The 22,508-nt window shown below is 40.0% G+C and overlaps 1 protein-coding gene across 1 annotated transcript in view; it reads left to right on the top strand.

The window, feature by feature from the left end:
• The window catches only part of DDRGK1 (DDRGK domain containing 1), a 48,965-nt gene that overhangs the window by 9,504 nt on the left and 16,953 nt on the right, over positions 1–22,508 (top strand). The window contains exons 2-4 of the mRNA XM_054293316.1: positions 1,013–1,180; positions 13,789–13,895; positions 16,083–16,184. Coding sequence (XP_054149291.1) covers positions 1,013–1,180; positions 13,789–13,895; positions 16,083–16,184 — 377 coding nt within the window. The remainder of the gene's footprint in view (positions 1–1,012; positions 1,181–13,788; positions 13,896–16,082; positions 16,185–22,508) is intronic.

Here is a 22,508-nt window from a genome sequence, read left to right as displayed (position 1 = left end):
TTTCATGTGGAATGCTTTACATATTCCTCTCTGAAACATTCAGCCTCTGAGGTTTCGGTCAGATGAATCTACGTTACACAAGTATAAATTCAAATAAAAAAATCAAAATACTTCAGAAATGTGAAAAACGCCAATCACTTATTTTTAAATTTTTAAATTCTTAATAGTAATAAAATAGTTATAAAAATAGTAATACAATTAGAGTAATAAAAAAATTTGGACATTTAGGGTTAGGATAATGTGAGATATAATAAAAATAAAATAAAAACAGAGAGTTTCAGACAGTCTGGGTACCTCTTTCTATGCAAAATAATCCCAAAAAAGGGCCCACATTAACAGAGGATTAACCCTTAAAAGCAACAGCCTGTTGCATATTCATACACCTCATACATGATGCATACTTGCATGCTTTTAGAATTTTTAAAGTTTAATAGTAATGAAATGGTTATAAAAGTAGTAATATAATTAGAGTAATAAAAAATTTGGACAATTAGGATTTAGGACAATACGAGACAATAAGAACAAAGAGTTTGTTTCTTCTGATAATGGAGCAATAAATTCTTTTTCTCTAAAAGATTCAGGTGTCCTGTGGCTGCTATCTTGGTGTGAGTCCTCTCTTTAAAAAAAGTATCTTACATAGCATAGTTTCTATTATAACATTATGTTAGAACCTAAGGCTATATTTAACACACTAATTAAGCAAATGAATACTTTAAAAATTATTTTAAAAATTTTATTATTTAAAGTTTTTATTATTTATTATTTAAAATAATAAAATTAATTTTTTTATTATTATTTTAAAAATAAATAATAAAGTTAACTAAATAAATAAATAATAAATAAAGCATAACTTTCTAACATAACACATATAATACTCACTTTCTTATTTGCAAAACGCCATTTTTCACAAGAAAGAAAACCACGCTTTTGTGTGCGTGCTGTTTGCTAACTCAGAAACAGAGGCAGAAGGGAGAGTCAGCTTTAACATGAATATTTTCTCTTTTCCTTGCAGCTGATGAGGGTGAGCAGCAGCAGCATGTGGCAGCAGCAGCAGCAGCAGGGGCCAGGCCGCGGGCCCAGGAGGAGCAGCGGGCAGAGGGGATGCCCCGGCGCCGCAGGAACATGGGCACCAGGCTGATGGCACAGAGGAGGGCCCAGCAGGCAGAGCAGGGGCTGGAAGGTAACCGTGCTTGCAGCTTGGCAGCGACAACCACCCACTTTGAAAAGTTAAAAAGGTTTATTAACAAAAGTACAACAAAAGGAGTACATAAGGAAAAATTCACAGCGCTGGGAAGTGCCCCTCATGGATACCCGTTCACCTTCAGGGTGGATGCTCAGTCTTTTATACCCCTGGGGTTGCATCAGCCAGCCCTGGCCCCTCCCAAAGTTTGTCATTCAGCTCTTCTGTGCCATTTATCAGTGCAAACTGCTTTCTTGTCACTGGATTGGGGGTCAGGTGTTGGCCCTGCCTCACCCCCCTCAGCACCCCCAAGCTTTTCCATTCCCACTGCCCCATGCCAGGGACACCTGTGCAGCTTCTTTGTACCTGTCCTGGACAGCCCAGGGTGTGTGATGGCATCAATACAGGGGGAAAGGGAACTGTGGGGAGAACAGAGGGCATCTAAACCACAATAACATAACCATACTGTAGAAGTGAAGGGAGACGACCCATCCTTTGATCAGCATCGAACTCCGATTTATTGATCCACCAGGCACATTTTATAACCGTGTTAATTAAGCTCATACGTATTGCAAAACCCGAGCTCATCATAGGCTGCAGATTACACATTAACCCCTCCTTTTGTTTTCAATACCTGTGGTTTGTTATTGAAACCAAGATTTGTTTTCTCACCCTGATATGAATGCTTCTCAAAACTTCCATGTTTGTCACTTTTGCTTTCCCAACTTATCCAAGATATTTACTTGTTATTAAAAAACAACCTGAGAACTTCTGCTGTTTACATAAATGTGCCTGAGAACTTTTGTTGTTTACAGAAACAGGCTTTGAGAATTTGCTCCTCACAGCTGCCTTTTACTTTTCCATCAGCTGTATATGATTATGGCATGTCTGAACAAAACTCTATAAGCCATTTCTGAGCAAAATTCTCCAACACCGTACATCACTAAAGCTTTTCTTAATGTTCACACAATAGTCATCCCTTAATTGTGAGAGCCAATGATCTCATTATCTATCTATAACAAGCTCATCTTGCAGGCATTGAAACAAAGCTTCACTGCAGGTGTTAAAGCTGGGCAAGGGGTGCAGCTGCCTCCTGGAGGAAGTTGCTGATGGGTTATTTACAGTTTCACCATGATCTGTGTTGGGGGATAAAATGTAAAAAAATATAGGTAGTGTAGAAAGTAATTTTATTTTTGAGGAGTTGGAGTTGTATCAATTACGAATTAATTGTCCTCAGAACCAGAGGACACAGTCTGAAGCTGCATCAAGGAAGGTATAGGTTGGATATTAGGAACAAATTTTTCACCAAAAGAATAATAAAGTACTGGGATGCTCTTCCCAGGAAGGTGGTGGGATCACCATCTCTGGGTGTGTTTAAAAAGGCCTGGCCATGGCACTTGGTGCTGTAGTCTGGGTGAGGTGTGAGGGCATGGGTTGGACTGGATGATCTGAGAGGTCTCTTCCAACCTCATCATTCTTTGATTCTGTAAAGATTAAGAACAAGCCTGCCATTAGCAGGCCACAGCTGTCTCCAATAAAGATGAGTGTTATAAAAGAGTGAGTTTACTGGTTAAGAAGAGAACTAGAGTTTGTTAACTGTGCTGTGAAGAAGAGTCAGTGCTGTGAGGAACTACCCCTGAGAAATCACTGAGAAAGTATAAAAAATTTACAATAAAATAACAACATATCTTCTCTCCCTACTTCATCTCTTTTCTCTCTATACCCCTTACATTAAACCTCTGCCTCTTCCTGAGGTGAATCCTGCAGGATTCACCTGGAGGATATTTGTGGTGCCAGACCCTTCACGTCCTTCCTAAAAACTTTCGTATTCCTGCTTAGCCATGCAGGGAATTAAATTAAATTACCTTAATTAATTTGTTAATTTAATTTAAATTACCTTAGTTTATCATTCTCTACAACTCCCTGAAAGGTGGCTGCAGTCAGGTGGGGTTGGTCTCTTTTTGTGGTGCCAGACTATTCACTTCCTTCCTGAAAACTTTTTTGGAAGTTTATCTCTTAGCCATGCAGGGAATTAAAATTAAATTACTTTAATTTAGGTGACCTTACCACTCTCTGCAGCTCCTGAAAGGTGCCTGTGCTCAGCTGGGGCTGGGCTCTTTCTCCAGCAGCACTGACACAACCAGGGGACACAGCCTCAAGCTGCACCAAGGGTTGGATATCAGGAAAAAGTTTTTCACAGAAAGAGTGATAAAGTTCTGGAATTTTCTGCCTGGGGAGGTGGTGGAGTCTCCATCCCTGGATGTGGCACTGGGTGCCAGGGTTTAGTTGAGGTGTTGGGGCTGGGTTGGACTTGATCTTGAAGGTCTCTTCCAACCTGGTCATTCTGGGAATTCTGTAAATTTGGGAAAAGAGAATCCACACCTTGCATTGAACAACAAGCTGTAGTGCATTACTGATCCCTTTTAAATTGGTGGGAAGCATTAATTCCCAATGGAGTCTCTGCAAAGCATGGAGTTCTCTCTCCAAGGAGCCATCCAGGTGGTGCTCAGGATCAAGAGGAGATCACCTGGAGATCACCACAGCCTGCAGCATTTTGCCAGCAGGTTGTTGACAATGTGTTGTGTAAATCCTGAGCTGCATTTACAGTTCACAGCTACATTTCTGTGCTGTAGACAAAAATATGGTGATAAATAAGATCTTTCTACCTCCTGTAAGTATAATTCCCTTTTCTGGTGAAGCTTGACACATGATTCTCTTTATTGCTGGAGAGATGAGATCACCATGATTCACCCCCTGGATTCTTTCTACTTTCAGATCGTGGGTGAAGTGTTCAGGCTTTGTGCCCAAGTTCTGCAGTTTGCAGTGGAGATCAGGGTGATTTGTGGCGTGCAGGAGGTGAAAGCACTGAGCACACACCTCTGTCATGCCTTCATTAGAGTCTGTTTGCACTTTATTCAGCTTTTCTTGCCCTGCAGTTTGGAGGAAGCCTCACGTTGGCAGGTGAATGTCCTTTTCCAGCTAATTATGTTCAGCAGTTTCACAGATGGAGATTGGACAGGTGTGAACTTTTCAACTTTGGTTATTTCTTCTCGTGTGATAACATCCTGGAAAGAAAATGGAATCTAAAAATACTCAGTTTTCAACTCCAGACATCAAAAGTTTGAATGCTGAGGGCCGACAGTGAAGCTGTCAAAGCAATTAGCTCATCTTATCTTATCTTACTTTGTCACTTTAGCAATAGAAGAATCTGTGTCATTGGGCTTTATAAATAATTCTTTTGCAGCTTTCTGCACATCAATCAGATGCAAGTGCTGCTGCTTTTGCATGAAGTTCCCTTTGAAATGACATGCCTTCTTTTATTTGTTTTCCCTAATTTCTTACCCAAATTAAACCAGCTTCTTGCTTTTTTGCTTCTGTGGGTGGTTTTGTTCATATTTTGGGGATGGTTTCTCCAAGTGGCTGAGCACAGGTGCACCGCAGGAGCAGCAAAGCCTTTGGAGGTGAGCAGGGATTTGGGCAGAGGAGAAGCAGCTGTCCCTGATTCCCCAGCACTGAGGTGCCCAGTGGCCATTATTAATTGGGATTTGCCACCCTCTGTGCTGCAAATCCTTCAGCCTGGTCCTGAGCTGCTTGTCTTAGGTAAGGCATTAAGATACCTGTCTTTTGTAAAGGTTTTTCCCTTACAAAAGGATGTGTTGAATTTTTAAAGCTTTCTCTGTGGACATGTGGAATCACTCTGGGATTTATCCCTTTTTTTTTTGCATTTTCTCTGTGTCACTGCAGTATAGAGCAGTTTTCCCTAATTGCAGTTTTCCCTAATTCCCAAATGCTGCTTGCATTTGAACCAGCTGGAATAGCAAGTTTTCTCCACAGCAGGGTTTTGTGCTAAAGAATTCATTGACTCCTTGGAGAGAGAACCCAGTGCAGCACCAGGGCTGAAGAGCAAAATTATTTGGCAATTTAGACAGAAACACCAAACCCAAGCCAGTCTGGTTTCTCCACTCTTGCCTTTGAAAACTTCTGAACATCTGCAACCAAAGCAGATTTTTTTTTTCTTTTGTTTGAATTTGTTGCAATTTTTACTGGTAAATTTCTGTTCCGTCTGTGGAATTTCCACTCTGGGCTTGTGCTGAACTTTGGGCAAAGCTTCCTGATCCTTCTGTGTGTCACTCTGACTTCTGCCAAGAAGTGATTTCTTCACCAAGTGATTTCTCAGCCCTGACCATCCCTGTGTCCCTGTGACAGTCCCAAAGTGCACAAAGGTAGAAATCTGTTGCCACCTCAGAATTTTCTGCCTGTTGGGAGCCAGTTCTGCTGACTCTAGGAAATGTCCCCCAAGCTGCACTTGCAGACTTTGGAGTTGTGGTTAGCATGAGGGTTTTCTGTTTTCCATCTAACAATCAGATTTCAATTCCAGAATGAGAAAGGAGCTTTGAGGGTGAAGTTGTAGCCCACGGTTTCTGCTGCCTGTGCTGAGCTGCTGGGTTTGTGCCAGCACTCAAATCTCCCACAGAGCAATGGGGGAGGAAAAACACCCCCAAACCCTGGGCACTGAGATCAAAACCTTGAAAAATTCATTGTCCTTTCTGTAGCTTCAGTTTTGCTTGTATGGTTTCTTTTACTTGTAAATTCCTTATTCCTGTATTAAATGATTCCTTATCCAGATGAATAAGGAATCATTTAATACAGGAATAAAGATAAGGAATCATTTAATACAGGAATAAGGAATTTATTTAATAAGAAATCATTTAATCATTTAATACAGAGATAGTAAATTGTTATTTTCAATATTCAGATCTACATCCACTGCATTTTGGAGCAGAAAGTGACCCATCCACCTGATATTTCCATCAAAAACATAATTTCCTCTCAAGTGACAAGAAACTCATGAAGATGAAAAATGACAGGTATACTTGGGTTCTCTTGATCCAGCTGTGCTAAAAATAGTGAGAGTGAGGCTTTTCTGTCACTTGGTTTTGTCTCAGGTTGTAATTGTTCAGCTTGCTGGGGTAGATACTAAATCAGTTCTAGATTTTCACAGACAGACAATGGTGAGGCAGCAAATATTTTGACTTTTCTCCCAGAGGGAGAAGCCAGCAGGTGCTGGGTTCCTGATTGCCAGGGTCCCTGTGGGCTGTGACAAGGGACAGCCCCAGCCAGGTACCCTCTGATGGCCAGAGATTGCTGGGAGATCTTTCACTTTGTTCTCCTTGGTGACAAAGCGACTCTCAAAATGACTGGGACCCCTGAGCTAGGGCCTTTCAAGCTGGCTTTAGAAAAATGGTTTTGATTGCCTCAAATTGCCCAATTTCATCCCAGCCACAACACTCCTGCCTTTCCTGCAGCCCTCTGCAATCTGGGAGTGTTGTTAAAAACTGGAAACCTCTGTGCTCTGCACATTGGAGCAGGGTGCCTGCTCCTCTCTCTCCCTGTGGAAAAGGAGAGTTGTGGATTTGTGTGGTTAGGTGGAGAGCCCAGCCAGCAGACTTAATTAACTCTGCGTGTCTTAATTTAAACTGAACCCAGACTGAGGTGGCTTTGTGGGCTGGCTGCAGCCAGGATGAAAATGCTGCAAGGCAGAAATGGGTGAGGATTTCAGGCATTAATCATTTAGGGCAAGAAAAGCCAAGCTGAGCAGTGGGAGAAGGGGATAAAGTGGAGTGGGGGAGGGAAAACACCCCCAAACCCTGGGCACTAAGATCAAAACCTTGAAAACTTCATTGCCCTTTCTCTAGCCTCAATTTTACTTGTAAGTTTGGATAAGGAATCATTTAATACAGAAATAAGGAATTTAATTTAATCATTTAATAAAGAATTTAATATAGAGATAGTAAATTATTATTTTCAATATTCAAATCTACACTCACTGCATTTTGGAGCAGAAGGTGACCCATCCACCTGATATTTCCATCAAAACCATAATTTTCTCTCAAGTGGCAAGAAACTCATGAGGATGAAATAATGACAGGTACAGTTGGATTGTCTTGATCCAGCTGTGCTAAAAATAATGAGGGTTTTCTGTCACTTGGAGGGGTGTGTCAGGCCAAAACTTTGCTGCTGTTGGTGTGAGGGAGAGAGAAATTGGTGACTATAAATGCCCTGAATCATGGTGTGATTTATAAATGCCCTAAATCATGGTGTGATTTATAAATGCCCTAAATCATGGGCAGAGCAAGAACCAGACTAGTGTAAGAAATGCCAACATTACTTTCCAAAATGTCCCACACAACAGGGACCTCTGGGTCTGCTGGGGGTATGGGTGGAAAAGAAGGAAAAGGGAAGGATGTGCTAGAAGAGCCTCAGCAGCCCAGTCCATTTCCATTGTGTGTTTGAAAAAAACACAATGTGTTTTTCAAGAGTTTGAATTTGAAAAACTTTCATTTTCACATCTTCAAAATGACCTCTCTGATTTGTTGAAAAATGTGTTGCCAAAAATGAGGTTTGTATGGATTCTTGCTTTAGTTTGGATTTTTAACAAACAGAATGTAAGGACTCCCTCAAAGAAAAAATCTGCTTTTGTCAGGTTGCTTTTATTATTTAATATTTTTAATATTTATTATTTAATATTTTATTATTTCATAATAGCAACAATAGTAGAGAACCCAGTCTATGGGCTTGTTGAAAAATGTGTTGCCAAAAAATGAGGCTTTGTGTGGATTTTTGTTTTGGTTTGTATTTTTAATAAACAGAAAGTAAGGAGTCCCTCGAAGAAATAATCTGCTTTTGTCAGGTTACTTTTATTGTTAATTTTTTAATATTTATTGTTTAACATTTTATTATTTCATAATAGCAATAATAGTAAAGAACCCAGTCTATGGGCTTGTTGAAAAATGTGTTGCCAAAAAATGAGGTTTGTGTGGATTTTTGTTTTGGTTTGTATTTTTAACAAACAGAAAGTAAGGACTCCCTTGAAGAAGTAATCTGCTTTTGTCAGGTTTTGCTTTTATTATTTAATATTTTTTATATTTATTGTTTATTATTTAATAATAGCTATAATAGTAGAGAACCCAGTCTGTGGGCTCTGGCAGCAACATAAAACTCCCAAAAGTTAAATATCTCAACATCTGCATGACTTTTTCCTGAGCTTTTAGCATTCTGCAGCTGAGCACAAGTGTTGGAATCTCCAGCACAGTGAACATTTGGTTAAATTCTTTTACTTCCACAGCATCAGTAATGATAAATCCAAAAGCTTTTGACAGTTTGAGTGCTCGAGTTTGTGAAATAAAACATGAGAAAGAAAAGTTTGTGAGTGCAACATAAATGAAATTAGAAGTTACTCTCTTCTTTTGCATGGTAAGGTTTGGAGATGAGAATCTCACATTTCTCTTTGAAAATATTAATCACTATTGGGAAAGAAAGCAAAAAAAAAGGTTTTAAGTTTTTAAAATTATAATAATCGGGCATTTTAAAATGCTTTTTATTGCTTTGTGTGGCATCTAAGCTTAGCTTTCAAATACTGCAGCTAAAAAAATTGTGTATGAGTGTTTTCTGCTGCTTTTTTGGGGAAAATAATATAAAAATAATGCTCCATCCCCATTGAGTGATGAATATTGTGCATAAGTTCAAGAAGAAAGTGTTTGTGCTGAAATCTCTTAAAATAAGCACTTTTTCTGAGCACTGAAAGCTCTGGAAAATGTGTAAATTTAGAAGCAGTGATGTGGTCCCACGCTGTTCTCGTGAAACGGAGCTGTGTTAATTGGTTACTTGAAATTATTTTAATGCTTAATCAGTGGGAAAACCTTTCTAGTACAGATGAACTTTGACTAATATCCCAACCAGTGAATCAAAAGTCAGTTTTGCCCCCAGTGAGTGTCTGGTCCTGCTCAGGCACAGCCTGGGCAGGGGGGGTTTGTGGTTTCTCACTTCTGCCAAATTCTAACTGAGAATAAACTTCACATTCTGCTCCAGAGCTCTGCTCTTTGTGTCTGCTGCACTTTCCTGCCCTAATGTTGCCTGCTGTTGTGGCTTCTGATTAATAAACCGGTTTCTCCTTCGGTTTCTAAATTAAAAGTTAAAAAAAACAGAAAAATTAAGGGTAGTTATTAGGCTGTAATTAATCCCACCACAGGGTTGTGTTACTGGGGAATGGCCACACCTTTCCAGTGGCTGCTGTCACACATCTGCTGGGTATTAATTAATTACCTGCTGTTAATCACATTTTCTGCTTTTGCCTGGCATCTTTCTCCCCTCACCTTTCCCTTACTCCTTTCGTTAGGTGCTGCATAAATAGTAAATAAGGGAGCTGTGCCCAAAGGACTTTCTGGGAGTTTCACCTGTATAACTTTCTTTTCTTTTTATGGATGGGCATCCATTTGCTTCACCCAAAATTTAAAAGGAAGCAAGACAAGGACAGCTAGACCAGGTTGGATGGGGCTTGTGGAAGGTGGGAGTGGCAGTGGGGTTTTGGAACAAGATCCTTAAGATCCTTTCCAATCCAAACCATTCTGGGATAACTGAAATACGCAATGCTGATTGTTTGTTTTGGAAGGTTTTGTCTGTTCCGTACACACTGCAGAATTCTGCTGAATTTCTGTCCTGGTAGAGAACATCAGCACTCCAGCACATTTTCTAAAAGTACTGGGAAGCATTTTTAAAAAGAAATCTGTAAATTTCCAGCAATTCAGACACCTGTGTGAGTGATAACTTCCCTGTTGTGCTGCCTCTCAGAATGTTCAAAATATCAATGAAAAGCAAAATTTTCCTGAATCCACCTCTCAGCTGGGCAGCAGAGAACCCCACATTTGTGTAAAGCAGAGTTTGTCACACTGGTTCTGCTTTCTGCCTCTGCATGGGAACTCCTGACCCTGCTGAAATCACAGAAAGGTTTGGGTTGGATTCATGTTAAAGCTCACCCAGTGCCACCCCTGCCATGGCAGGGACACCTTCCATGATCCCAGGTGGCTCCAAGCCCTGTCCAGCCTGGCCTTGGGCACTGCCAGGGGTCCTGGGACAGCCACAGCTGCTCTGGGAAATTTCAGAGAGGAAAAATGCATTCCCGATATTCCATTTAAACCTGCTTTCTTTCAATCTTAAAATTAAAAGAAATTTTCTGTCAGAGTGTGGGGTTTCCCACTGGCTGCCCAAGCCCAGCTCTTGGGGGGTGCTAAACTGCTTTTCACGAACCCTCCTGCATCCCTCCCAAGCTCAGGGACAGATGGAGGCCAAATTTCTCTGGACTCACTCCCCACAGAGTCTCCCAGTGCTGTCACAGCCACAAGTGTGTGAAAAATGATTGTTAAAAGCTTCTGAATCAATCCCTGCTTGATTAAATGAAATTAAGAATTGCTGGCTGTGTGCAGCACCCTCCCTGCTTTTGGTGGAGCTGTGGCAACAAACGAATTTGTTGTCACAGCTCTGGCTGTGTGTTTATGTTGCTGTCAGCACCTTCAGGTTTATTCAGTAATTTTTAATTGCAGCCAGGTTTGGTGCCCTGGTGACCTTTGCAGCTCTGCTGAGTCATGGCTGTGGCTGCGTCCCCATCTCTGCCTTTTGAGGGTGGAACTCCACACTGCAGGAAGCTTGGGGGAAGTGGTGCCTAAAGGGACACATCAGATGCTTCAAAATGAAGGAATAACAAAGGTGTGTTTGATCCAGGACTGGAAAAATGGCTTTAAAGCAAGCCTTCCTTAGGTTTCTGGTTCAATTAATCTTAATATAGATGAAATCTGAGAAGCCTCAGGTGCAACAGTTGTCATAGATGGTGTTTTGTATTTGTGGTGTTTGCAAGAAATTATTTTCTAAACTATAATACCAGAGCTGTTAATTTTGGAGTAATAACTAGTGCTGGGTGTGCTCCCCTCAATGCTGTACTTAAAACAGAAATAAAGTTATTTTAAGCATCATTAAAATTATAGAACCAACTGTGTCAGGTCTGAGTATCCCTGGTGCAGGAAGGGGGAACCCTTTTGATCCTCTCAGACTCCAATAATTCCCTGAAGCCCAGCTCAGCACCCAGGCTCATATTAATTCCATCTCCTGAAAACTGCTGGTATTTGAGCCACCCACACAGCTCTCAGGTACATTTATTTCTCATGATGTCTTGGTAGTTTAACCATAGAACAGTGTCATAGATGCTGTTTTATACTTGTGGTGTTTGTAAGAAATCATTTTCTAGCAATAATACCAGAGCTGAGCTGTTAATTTTGGAGTAATAACTGCTAGTGCTTCCCTCAATGCTGCATTTAAAATAGAAATAAAATTATTTTAAGCGTCATTAAAATTACAGAAGCATCTGAGTATCCCTGGTGCAGGAAGGGGGAACCCTTTTGATCATCTCAGACTCCAATAATTCCCTGAAGCCCAGCTCAGCAGCCAGGCTCATATTAATTCCATCTCCTGAAAATTGCTGTTATTTGAGAGCCACCCACACAGCTCTCAGATATATTTATTTCTCATGATGTCTTGGTAGTTTAACCTTAGTCTTATTAACCATAGAGGAGTGTCATAGATGCTGTTTTATACTTGTGATGTTTGCAGGAAGTCATTTTCTAAACAATTCTACCAGAGTTGAGCTGTTAATTTTGGAGTAATAACTGCTAGTGCTGGGTGTGCTCACCCATTGTGACTGGAGCTCCCCTCGATGCTGTATTCAAACTAGAAATAAAGTTATTTAAATTACAGAACCAACTGTGTCAGGTCTGAGTATCCCTGGTGCAGGAAGGGGGAACCCTTTTGATCATCTCAGACTCCAATAATTCCCTGAAGCCCAGCTCAGCAGCCAGGCTCATATTAATTCCATCTCCTGAAAATTGCTGTTATTTGAGAGCCACCCACACAGCTCTCAGATATATTTATTTCTCATGATGTCTTGGTAGTTTAACCTTAGTCTTATTAACCATAGAAGAGTGTCATAGATGCTGTTTTATACTTGTGATGTTTGCAGGAAGTCATTTTCTAAACAATTCTACCAGAGCTGAGCTGTTAATTTTGGAGTAATAACTGCTAGTGCTGGGTGTGCTCACCCATTGTGACTGGAGCTCCCCTCGATGCTGTATTTAAAATACAAATAAAGTTATTTTAAGGATCATTCAAATTATAGAAGCAACTGTGGCAGGTCTGAGTATCCCTGGTGCAGGAAGGGATATTTAAGGAGGGATATTTAAGAGATTTCAGCACAAACACTTTCTTCTTGAACTTATGCACAAGATCCATCACTCAGTGGGGGTGAAGCATTATTTTTATATTATTTTTCCCAAAAAAGCAGCAGAAAACATTCATACATGATTTTTTTAGCTGCAGGATTTGTGTGCTGAGCTCAGATACCACACAAAGCAATAAAAAGCTTTTAAAAATGCCCAATTATTATAATTTTAAAAACTTTTAGTGATTAATACTTCCAAAGAAAAATGTGAGATTCTGATCCCCAAACCTTGCCATGCAAAAGAAGAGAGGAACTTAAAATTTCATTTATGTTGCACTCACAAACTTTTCTTTCTCATGTTTCATTTCACAAACTCGAGCACTCATGATGTCTTGGTAGCTTAACTATAGCCCCATTCTGTGTCTTGGAATTAGTAAAACATGAATGTTTCCAACCTAATTCTTCATAAAAAAGAAGTGGGAGTGTCATTCATCCAAATCCTTTCACAGCAGCTTTTTGGGTTCCCAAAAAAGGGACCAGGTGCTCTGGAGAGAAAACAGAAAACATCCTGGCACAAATCTCCTCCAGTTTGGATCTGAACTCAGCATCCAGCAGAGCAGCACTGGGGATGCTCAAAGCACCAATTATTTTACCCAAAAATAAGATATATGTGAGAGTTTTCATTTTGAGCCTGCAGTAAGCTGAGGATTTCTCTGGGAGTGTTGAGCTCAGTCCCCAGCACTGATTTAGAGCAGCAAATAAAAGTGGCCAAAATATTCCTCAGCTTTGAGCAGGGAGGAAATGGCTGCATTTAAAACTTCTTCCTCAGCCTTTGAGAGAGCAGAAATCCTCATTTGCACACCCTTTGAGCATAAAACCCTTTCATATTTCACCATTTCAGAATCACCTCTGTAAACAACCATTTGTCATACAACGGGCAAATATTTACATGTCATTTTCTTGCAGGCAGACCCAAGATTTGCATTTCAAGGACATTTTTTCCCCTCATCCCTAAAAGGTTTTTTCTGTCAGAACCAGTGTATGAGTGGGGTGCCTCTGAATCCCATTTTTTCAGTGAATATCTGTTGTGCAAAGCCTGGGGATAACTGGGAAGTCTCTGCAGGCCAGTGTTGAGCAGGTAAACAATGACAACCATTAGCACAATTTCTGTATCAGAGAAAAATCTCTCTTTTTAATTGTGGAAAGCAAGAAATATTTATGAAAAGCCTCCCTTTCAAAGGATCAAGGGAATTTTGGTACAATTCCTGTATCAGAGAAAAATCTTTTTTAATTTGGAAAGCAAGAAATATTTATGGAAAGCCTCCCTTCAAAGGATCAGGGAAATTTTTATTTCTGCCTTCACTTGAGTGTGTGTTTGCCTTGTTCTGCTCTGTGGCTTTGGCAGTCTCTTGTGATTTTTTTTCCCCTTTTTTCCATCTAAAAACTCTTGTCTGAAGTGTGTGTGTGTCTCCTTTTCATCTCCTGCCCCTTTCCTAAGCAGCACTGAACTTTCTCTGAGAGACTTTTGCCAGCTGATTTCAAATTTGTCATTTCTGCGACGTTGCAGAGGAAGAGGATGCTGAGGAGGTGCCAGAATTTCAGCTGTCTGGGAAAATTGGAGCAAAGAAGCAGAGGAAATTAGAAGAGAAACAAGCCAGGAGAGCACAGAGAGAGGTGAGGATTTCCTGCCACGTCTCCAGCAGAGAGCTGGGAATGACACGGAAAACCACAGCAGTGCCATCATCACTAAATGCTTCTTTTATCTTAAAAATGTCAATTCAGCTTTTGCTGGCCCAACAGGGCTGTGGAAAACTCTTGTCTCATTTTCTTTCCATTCAGGCTCGTGGGGAGGAGAGGAGTTAAACTCTTGAATGCTCTTTTTTGGGTGTTTTCACTGCTTTCCAGCTTAATGCCACCCCTGTCTCCCCTTAAAAATAAAAAATACATTCCAGTCCCCACGGAGCTGGTGCAACACCCTGGGCAGGTGTGAGGAGTGCTTCAGGCGCTCTCAGAGGGCAGAAATGTGCTTTGGTTTGGTCTGTGTTTAGTCATATTTATTATTTTTTTAGACTGAGGGAGATAAAAAGCTTTGTGGTGTTAATTCCAGGGAAGCAAGAGGCATTTCAGCCTTCTGAAGGCAGCAGTTTGTGCATTTTCCTTGGAATTGTTCTATTTTTTTATATATAAATTTTTTTCAAACTCTGTATTGTTCTGTATGAACATTTTTAAAGCTTGTGAAATCCCAAGTTGGGAATTTTAATGTCACCTGAGGTTTAAATCCAGTTTATTAGATGAAGCAGTTGGTAATAAACTTAATTACTGGTTATATATATACTTCCATTATGAACCTTTTCTCACTGAGTGCTTTCATCATTTTATTACTTTCCATACTCATTAAATTTAATTTTTCCCTTTTTTTTTGGTGGAAAATGTGAACAAAGTTAAATGAAGTTGGATGAACATCAGTTGGTGGAGCAAGGAATCTCCTGTTTCATTTTAAAACATGCTGATTTTTATTTTCCCATGTAGACAGATAAATTCCTTGGATGGGGCTTTTTCTCTGAAACTCTCAAGGCCAAATCCTCCACTGGAATATTTTCTGCTTGTCCTTTTAATATATTTTCAAATAAAATATTAATATATTAATATTTTTATTTTATTAACATATTTTCAATAATTATATTTCATTATATTAATAAAATAATGTAATAATACAACATTTATATTTTATTGTATTAATATATTTTCATACCCTGAGGAGCCTGAAAAAAAATCTTTAAAAAATCTAAACACAGTAAGACAACACTGTCTTTATTTTTCCCTCATTTTGCAACAATTTCTTTGTCTTAACAAAAATAAAATTATTTCAAGAGACCATTGCAGCTTTTTCAGTAAGAGATTCTGCTCAGGTAAATTATACATTTAAATGCACTTTTTTTACATTGTGTGTTCCAAATCCTTTTTTTTCCCTTCCTTCTTTAAGGTCCTTCCTAACTAAACTTCAAGTGAGGAGAACTGGAATTCCATGATACAAAATTGCTCAACATCACTGTTGTATTTAGCTCATAAACACATTCAAAAATAAATTAGATAAGTGAGAAGAGTAATTTCTAAATTTACCACAATGTTGAGTGTGCTGAAGGAAGGGGAAGTGAAATGATAGTGGCTTTTTATTATTCTTTTTATTATTTTTGATGTTTCTTTCTGCATCTAAAAGGTGGGAAGAAACCCCCTCTTTCTTGAAATATTTATTTACCTTCTTTTACTTTGATTTCTGTTCACTTGAGGGCTGTGTAATTTATTTTTGCTTGAATGAGGAAACTCTTACTAGTTTCTGGCTTAGTTTGCAGTATTCCTAATAAAGACTGCACTACAGCACTTCTATTTCACATGATTCAGGGAAAAAGAGGAATACAAATTAAAAGTCTAATTTTATGTGTTTGTTTATTTATTTATTTTAAATGTTGTGCACAACAATCCACAGAGTACTTCCTAGAACTTGGAAAATTGCTCAAATGCCTGAAAATTGCTCAAATCCAGCTTGGACACTTTAGCCAGTACCTGCCTGCTTTAATCCTGTAATTTTAAACTATTTTAGTTTGGTTTAATTATTTGTTTTCCCAGTATTTATCAGGACAGCAAGCCCACCCACCTTACAACAGGAACATTATTCTGCCTCTCAGAGAAAAATGCTTTCAATATTTAATTTTTTTTCTTGGTTCTAAGTTGATAATCCAGTCACTGCTGAACATTTGCAGCATGGATCTAACTAAAATGTGTATGATCATGGTATCATCATGTGAAAGTTTAAAATGTAGATTCAAAATGAGTAAGGTTTGGCTTGCATCATGTTTATTTCAGGCTGAAGAAGCAGAGAGAGAAGAAAGGAGAAAACTCGAGTCCAAAAGAGAGGAGGAGAGGAGGAAAGAAGAGGAGAGGATTCGTCAGGAGGAGGAGCAACAGGTGGGAATAATTTTATTTATTTATTTCAGGAAATCCTGAGCCAGCTTTGCTTTTGGGATGGTTTCTGGGGGAGTTCTGTGCCCAGGGACCACAGGGCCTGTCCTGCTCCAGCCACATCCAGGATTTGGAGCTCAGGACTTTGCCCAGCCCAGCTCTGAGTGTCTCCCAAGGATGGAGATCCACGACTTCCCCTGTTCCCTGGGAGCTGCCAGCTGGAACCAGCAGGGCACAAAGTGAAAGGCAGCAGCAGCAATTCATTTTGCAAGTGTTGTGTGAAATTTCATTTTAATTTTATGCATTTGCATGTGCTTCCCAATGAAAGCTGCCTGAGCTGTGCATATGTGAGCAGGAGTGACCCAGAAAAACAGGTACAGCTCAGCTGAAAGGCTGCTGGTGAATTCTTTTCATTAGAGAGGGAGGAAATCTTGGACTTCAGAGCTGCTTTTTGTACTCAGGCCATCAGTGCTGTCTGAGAACTTCGTGCTCTGGTGCTGCTGCAGGTTGTGGGGTGGAAAGGACAGAGGTGTTCTGCGCAGTTCTGAGATGAAAAATTGCAGCCCTCAGCTCTCACTGTGAATTTTTTTGGTGTTTTTTTGGAAATTTGTGTCTCTGCTTCGTGGAGATTTATTTTCATTTGCTCCAAGAGCAGGTTGTGTAAGTGGGGTGTGTTACTGATAATATTTTAGAAAGGAAAAGATAATTTTTCCTTTCTCTGTCAAGGACATGAAGGTAGGATAAAGCAGTTTTAAAAAATAACCCATACATTACACATACAGATTATATCCATGAGATTTTTGTGTGAATTTCCATTTAGCTCTAGGATTATACCCCAAAAATCTCAAAATTGTCCTTCTGAACTCTCAGTTCCTTTCCATCAGCAGAAGTTTTGAATTTCAGAAATTGGAGGGGGGACAGTGTCAGCACTACAACATCAGAATATGTAGAAAAATCTGAGATTTTGTAAAACAGCTTGACCAAACTTCCAGAGGACCAATAATTCCACAGCTTCCCTTGCAAGACAGATGTACAAATTTATTTTTTTAATATTTTCCTAATGTTCTGAGAACTTCATGTTCTTGAAACCCTGAATAATGAGCTGAGATGACTCCAGTGCTTTATGGGAATGGTGACACCCTGGCTGGACAGTGCCATTAAGTGACACTGGAACTTCCAGTCCCTTGCAGGGTGACAGCACAGAAGGTGAATTTTTAAGCAAATTCTACCTGAGCTGGGCCAACCTGCTCCTCCAGGGAAGCTGTGGCACAGGACTGAGCTGTTCTGCTGGGCTTTAGCAATTCAGCTGGGTTACCTCAGGCACAGTTGAAAAGTTCAGTAGAAAACAAAATTAAAATTTCAACTTCACACAGAAATATTTATTTACCTTCTTTTACTTTGGTTTCTGTTCATTTGAGGGCTGTGTAATTTATTTTTGCTTGAATGAGGAAACTTTTCTGGCTTAGTTTGCAGTATTCCTAATGAAGACTGCACTACAGCACTTCTGTTTCACATGGCTCTGGGAAAAAGAGGAATACAAACTAAAAGTCTAATTTTATTTGTTTGTTTATTTATTTCTTTTAAATGTTGTGCACAACAATCCACAGAGTACTTCCTAGAACTTGGAAAATTGCTCAAATGCCTGAAAATTGCTCAAATCCAGCTTGGTCACTTTAGCCAGTACCTGCCTGCTTTAATCCTGTAATTTTAAACTATTTTAGTTTGGTTTAATTATTTATTTTCCCAGTATTTATCAGGACAGCAAGCCCACCCACCTTACAACAGGAACATTATTCTGCCTCTCAGAGGAAAATGCTTTCAATATTTATTTTATTTTCTTGGTTCTAAGTTGATAATCCAGTCACTGCTGAACATTTGCAGCATGGATCAGAGTAAATGTGTCTGACAATATTTAATGTCCATGCTCAGCTGTTTTCTGGTAATTTTAAATTTGTCTTCATGGAGCCTGTTAACAGGAAACAGAACAATTGAAGAGAGCCTGTCCTTAGGCTCAGAACATCTCATTTTTCCAGTCTTGTTACAGCCTGATGGAAAAGGCAGAGCCTCTGAGAGGATCATTGGGTTTATGGAATACACAGGATAAAATGTCATTTATTTTCCTCTAGAGGAGGAATTCTTCATGTCATGGCTTGCCACTAGGAAGGCCTTGTGGACTGCACATGTTGTGATTCCATTCCCTCATCTGAAAGGCAAAATTCTGAGATACCTCAAGCAGTGACTGATAGCAGATAAAAACCAGGGTGGAGCTGGTTTTTTAGAGGCATTTTGGTCACTGACATTGCTGTCCTTTATATAGTCCCACAAGGCACAAAAAATTCAGTTTATCACTGAAGTTTGCCTGAGAAATGTTGCAGTTGTCAGGTTCCTCCTTTTCCCTTTCCTCTCCCAGAGAATTTCTGCAGAGACAAATCCCCAAACAAGCACAGCCAGCTTTGGTACCTAAATTGTGGCTGATAGCAGGTAAAAACCAGGGTGGAGCTGGTTTTTTTTAGAGGCATTTTGGTCACTGACATTGCTGTGGTTTATATAATCCCACAAGGCACAAAAAATTCAGTTTATCACTGAAATTTGCCTGAGAAATGTTGCAGTTGTCAGGTTCCTGCTTTTCCCTTTCCTCTCCCAGAGAATTTCTGCAGGTTCACTGTCAGAGGCAAATCCCCAAACAAGCACAGCCAACTTAGGTACCTAAATTGTGACTGATAGCAGGTAAAAACCAGGGTGGATCTGGTTTTTTTGGAGACATTTGGAGACATTTTGGTCACTGACCTTGCTGTAGTTTATATAAACCCACAAGGCACAAAAAATTCAGTTTATCACTGAAATTTGCCTGAGAAATGTTGCAGTTGTCAGGTTCCTGCTTTTCCCTTTCCTCTCCCAGAGTATTTCTGCAGAGGCAAGTCCCCAAACAAGCAGAGCCAGCTTTGGTACCTAAATTGTGGCTGATAGGAGATAAAAACTAGGGTGGATCTGGGTTTTTTGGAGACATTTTGGTCATTGACATTGCTGTAGTTTATATAGTCCCACAAAGCACAAAAAATTCAGTTTATCACTGAAATTTGCCTGAGAAATGTTGCAGTTGTCAGGTACCTCCTATTCCCTTTCCTCTCCCAGAGTATTTCTGCGGAGGAAAATCCCCAACTAAGCACAGCCAGCTTGGGCACCTAAATTGTGGCTGATAGGAGATAAAAACCAGGGTGGAGCTGGTTTTTTAGAGGCATTTTGGTCACTGACATTGCTGTAGTTTATATAGTCCTACAAAGCACAAAAAATTCAGTTTATCACTGAAATTTGCCTGAGAAATGTTGCAGTTGTCAGGTTCCTGCTTTTCCCTTTCCTCTCCCAGAGTATTTCTGCAGAGGCAAGTCCCCAAACAAGCAGAGCCAGCTTTGGTACCTAAATTCCACTTAAACCCTTTTTTTTTCCAGTGTTTTTCCTAAGAACTGCTACTAAAATTGTGCTGACAGGTAGGAACTGTGACTTGAGGGAGTTATGGGGGCTAAAATCTTGCCTAGCCTTGAGAAAAATACCCTCTGCTTCTATTTCAATAGATTTGTGTGCACTTCTAAATAAAATGTGGTTGCCCCTTGGCTTGAGTGAGTGTTGCAAACCAGATCATGTATTTTTAAATTCAAGTTTCCTTTCCAGTGTTCTGCTGAGCTGATTGGCTGCAGGCCTGAGGAGGCTCCTTCATAATTGGCATTTGCTTCAGCTCTGCTTTACCCTGGGGATTTCCCTCTCACTCTTGGAGTTTTTTGGTGGTGAGCTGGTTTACCAGCTGACAGCTTATCAATGAGAGTGAATTTCCTCTGATGTTGCAAAACAGAGTCTTCAGACAAAAACTGGCAGATTGCTCACACAAAAAAAAAGCTCTTTTTCCTTTGCCTGTGCACAGAAATTCTGGTAAATTTGAAATTAAGTGCCTAAATGCACTTAGATTTTGGTAAAATTTGCATTTAAGCGCCTAAATGCACTTAGATTTTGGTAAATCTGCATTAAAGTGCCTAAATGCTCTCAGATTTTGGTAAATTTGCGTTTAAGTGCCTAAATGCACTTAGATTTTGGTAAATCTGCATTAAAGTGCCTAAATGCTCTTAGATTTTGGTAAATTTGCCTTTAAATGCCTAAATGCACTTAGATTTTGGTAAATTTGCATTAAAGTGCCTAAATGCACTTAGATTTGGTAAAATGTGTATTTAAGTGCCTAAATGCTCTTACATTTTGGTAAATCTGCATTTAAGTGCCTAAATGCTCTTAGATTTTGGTAAATTTGCATTTAAGTGCCTAAATGCACTTAGATTTTGGTAAAATTTGTATTTAAGTGCCTAAATGCACTTAGGTTTTGGTAAATTTGAAATTAAGTGCCTAAATGCACTTAGATTTTGGTAAAATTTGCATTTAAGTGCCTGAATAGAAAAGGTTTGGATCTTCAGAGCTGTAGAAATGAGGGTCAGCCAGGATCACAAGGATCCTCTGGAAGGTTTGACCCCAAAGTTTTGACTCTTTGATCATGGAAGAAGAGGCACCAAATTTTAGTTGTTTTATTATGTGAACAGCAAGATTTGTGTGTGTGTGTCAGCAGAGCTCTTCATTCATTGTCTCTTTGATATTTATATCCATTTTTCTACATTACCAGTGCATTTCTGGAGGCTGATGGAGAACCACTCCATTACTGCAATTTAAGCATCAGTTTTCAAGTGTGCATACTTCCCTCAAAATTAATTTCTCATAAGGGAGGACAAGTTGAAAACCTTGCAAAAAAACCCTCATTCTTCTCAGATTTTGAGGGTTTTAGGACACTCATTGTTTCTAAGCAGTGAGGGGGGCAGGAATCCTACAGATTCATCTGCTCTGTGCCAAATTATTCTCAAAAGTCACTTTTGGCTCCCTGCAGAACCTGCCCTGACAATACAAAAACTGAATTCTGTACAAGGATGGATTCTTTGATCCATGGCCCTCTAAACACTCAGGATGCTTTTCTTCATCCTAAAAATTGAGAAAGCAGCCACAAATAAAGGAATGACAGGGAGCAGGTGGTGCTTGAAGTGTGTCCCGTGTTTGCTCTGCCTTCATTACCACCAGTGAGGTTTTCTCCACCCAAGGAGAATCCTGAGCAATCTGTGATCCCAAAAAATCAATGTGTGCTTCCAGCTGAGAGTTTAAGAGAGGTTTTAGGATGCTGTGGGTTTCACTTTTTGGAAATAATCCCTGGGATTATTTCTGCAGAACCTGCCCTGACAATGCAAAAACTGGAAGTTGTACAAGGAGGGATTCTTTGATCCATGGCCCTCTAAACACTCAGGATGCTCTTCCTCATCCTAAAAATTGAGAAAACAGCCACAAATAAAGGAATGACAAGGAGCAGGTGTGCCTGAAGAGTGTTTGCTCTGCTTTCCTTAGTACCAGTGAAGTTTTCTTCACCCAAGGATCATCTTGAGCAATCTGTGATCCCAAAAATCAATGTTTGCTTCCAGCTGGGAGCTTAAGACAGTTTCTGGGATGCTCTGGTTTTCACCTGGTAAAAGATGTGTTGGAAATAATCCTTGTGATTATCAAGGGGCAGACAGAGGGTGAAAGGAGCCTCACAGCACATCCAGGTCCTTGAGGGGACTGGGTGTGAAAAAGAGCAGAAAACAAAGGTTTTGAGTGACTCATTTATTTATTTATTTGTTTGTTCAATAAAAATGTGGTAAAAGTGGGATTAGTTTGTTCTTCACATGCAGTGGAATAAACTAATCAAAAAGAAATCTTTACACTGTTCAAGCCCCCAGTCTGGTCAACATTTAGATGGGGGAGGAGAGAGACCCAAAAAAAAAAAAAAAAAAACAAAAAAAAAAAACAAAAAAATAAAAGCAGCTGAAGATGAGCATCTGCACTTACCACATTTCCATCTGCTGGGATTTCCCCAGCACCCCACCCATGGCTGGGGGGTGGCCCAGCCACTCTGCCCTGAGCCACGAGCTCAAACGGGACCTGAGTGCCAAAAATGTGGGGTTTGAAAGGGAGGTTGAGCTCAGAAGGAACCTCAGGGCCAAAATGTGAGGTTTGAAAGGGGGGTTTGAGCTAAAGAGGAACCTGAGTGCAAAAATGTGGGGTTTGAGGTCAAAAGGAACCTGAGTGCTCAAATGTGGGGTTTGAAAGGTGAATTTGAGCTCAGGAGGAACCTGAGTGCCCAAAATGTGGGGTTTGAAAGGTGAGTGTGAGCTTAGAAGGGACCTGAGTGCCCAAATGTGGGGTTTGAGCACAGAAGGAACCTGAGTGCCAAAAATTTGGGGTTTGAAAAGTGGGTTTGAGCTCAGAAGGGACCTGAGT

Source organism: Melozone crissalis, unplaced genomic scaffold (genome assembly GCF_028551555.1).
Source record: "Melozone crissalis strain CALT ecotype California unplaced genomic scaffold, PUWL_Pcris_2 ptg000132l_1, whole genome shotgun sequence".
NCBI lineage: Eukaryota > Metazoa > Chordata > Aves > Passeriformes > Passerellidae > Melozone > Melozone crissalis.
This window is presented reverse-complemented; position numbering and strand designations above follow the sequence as displayed.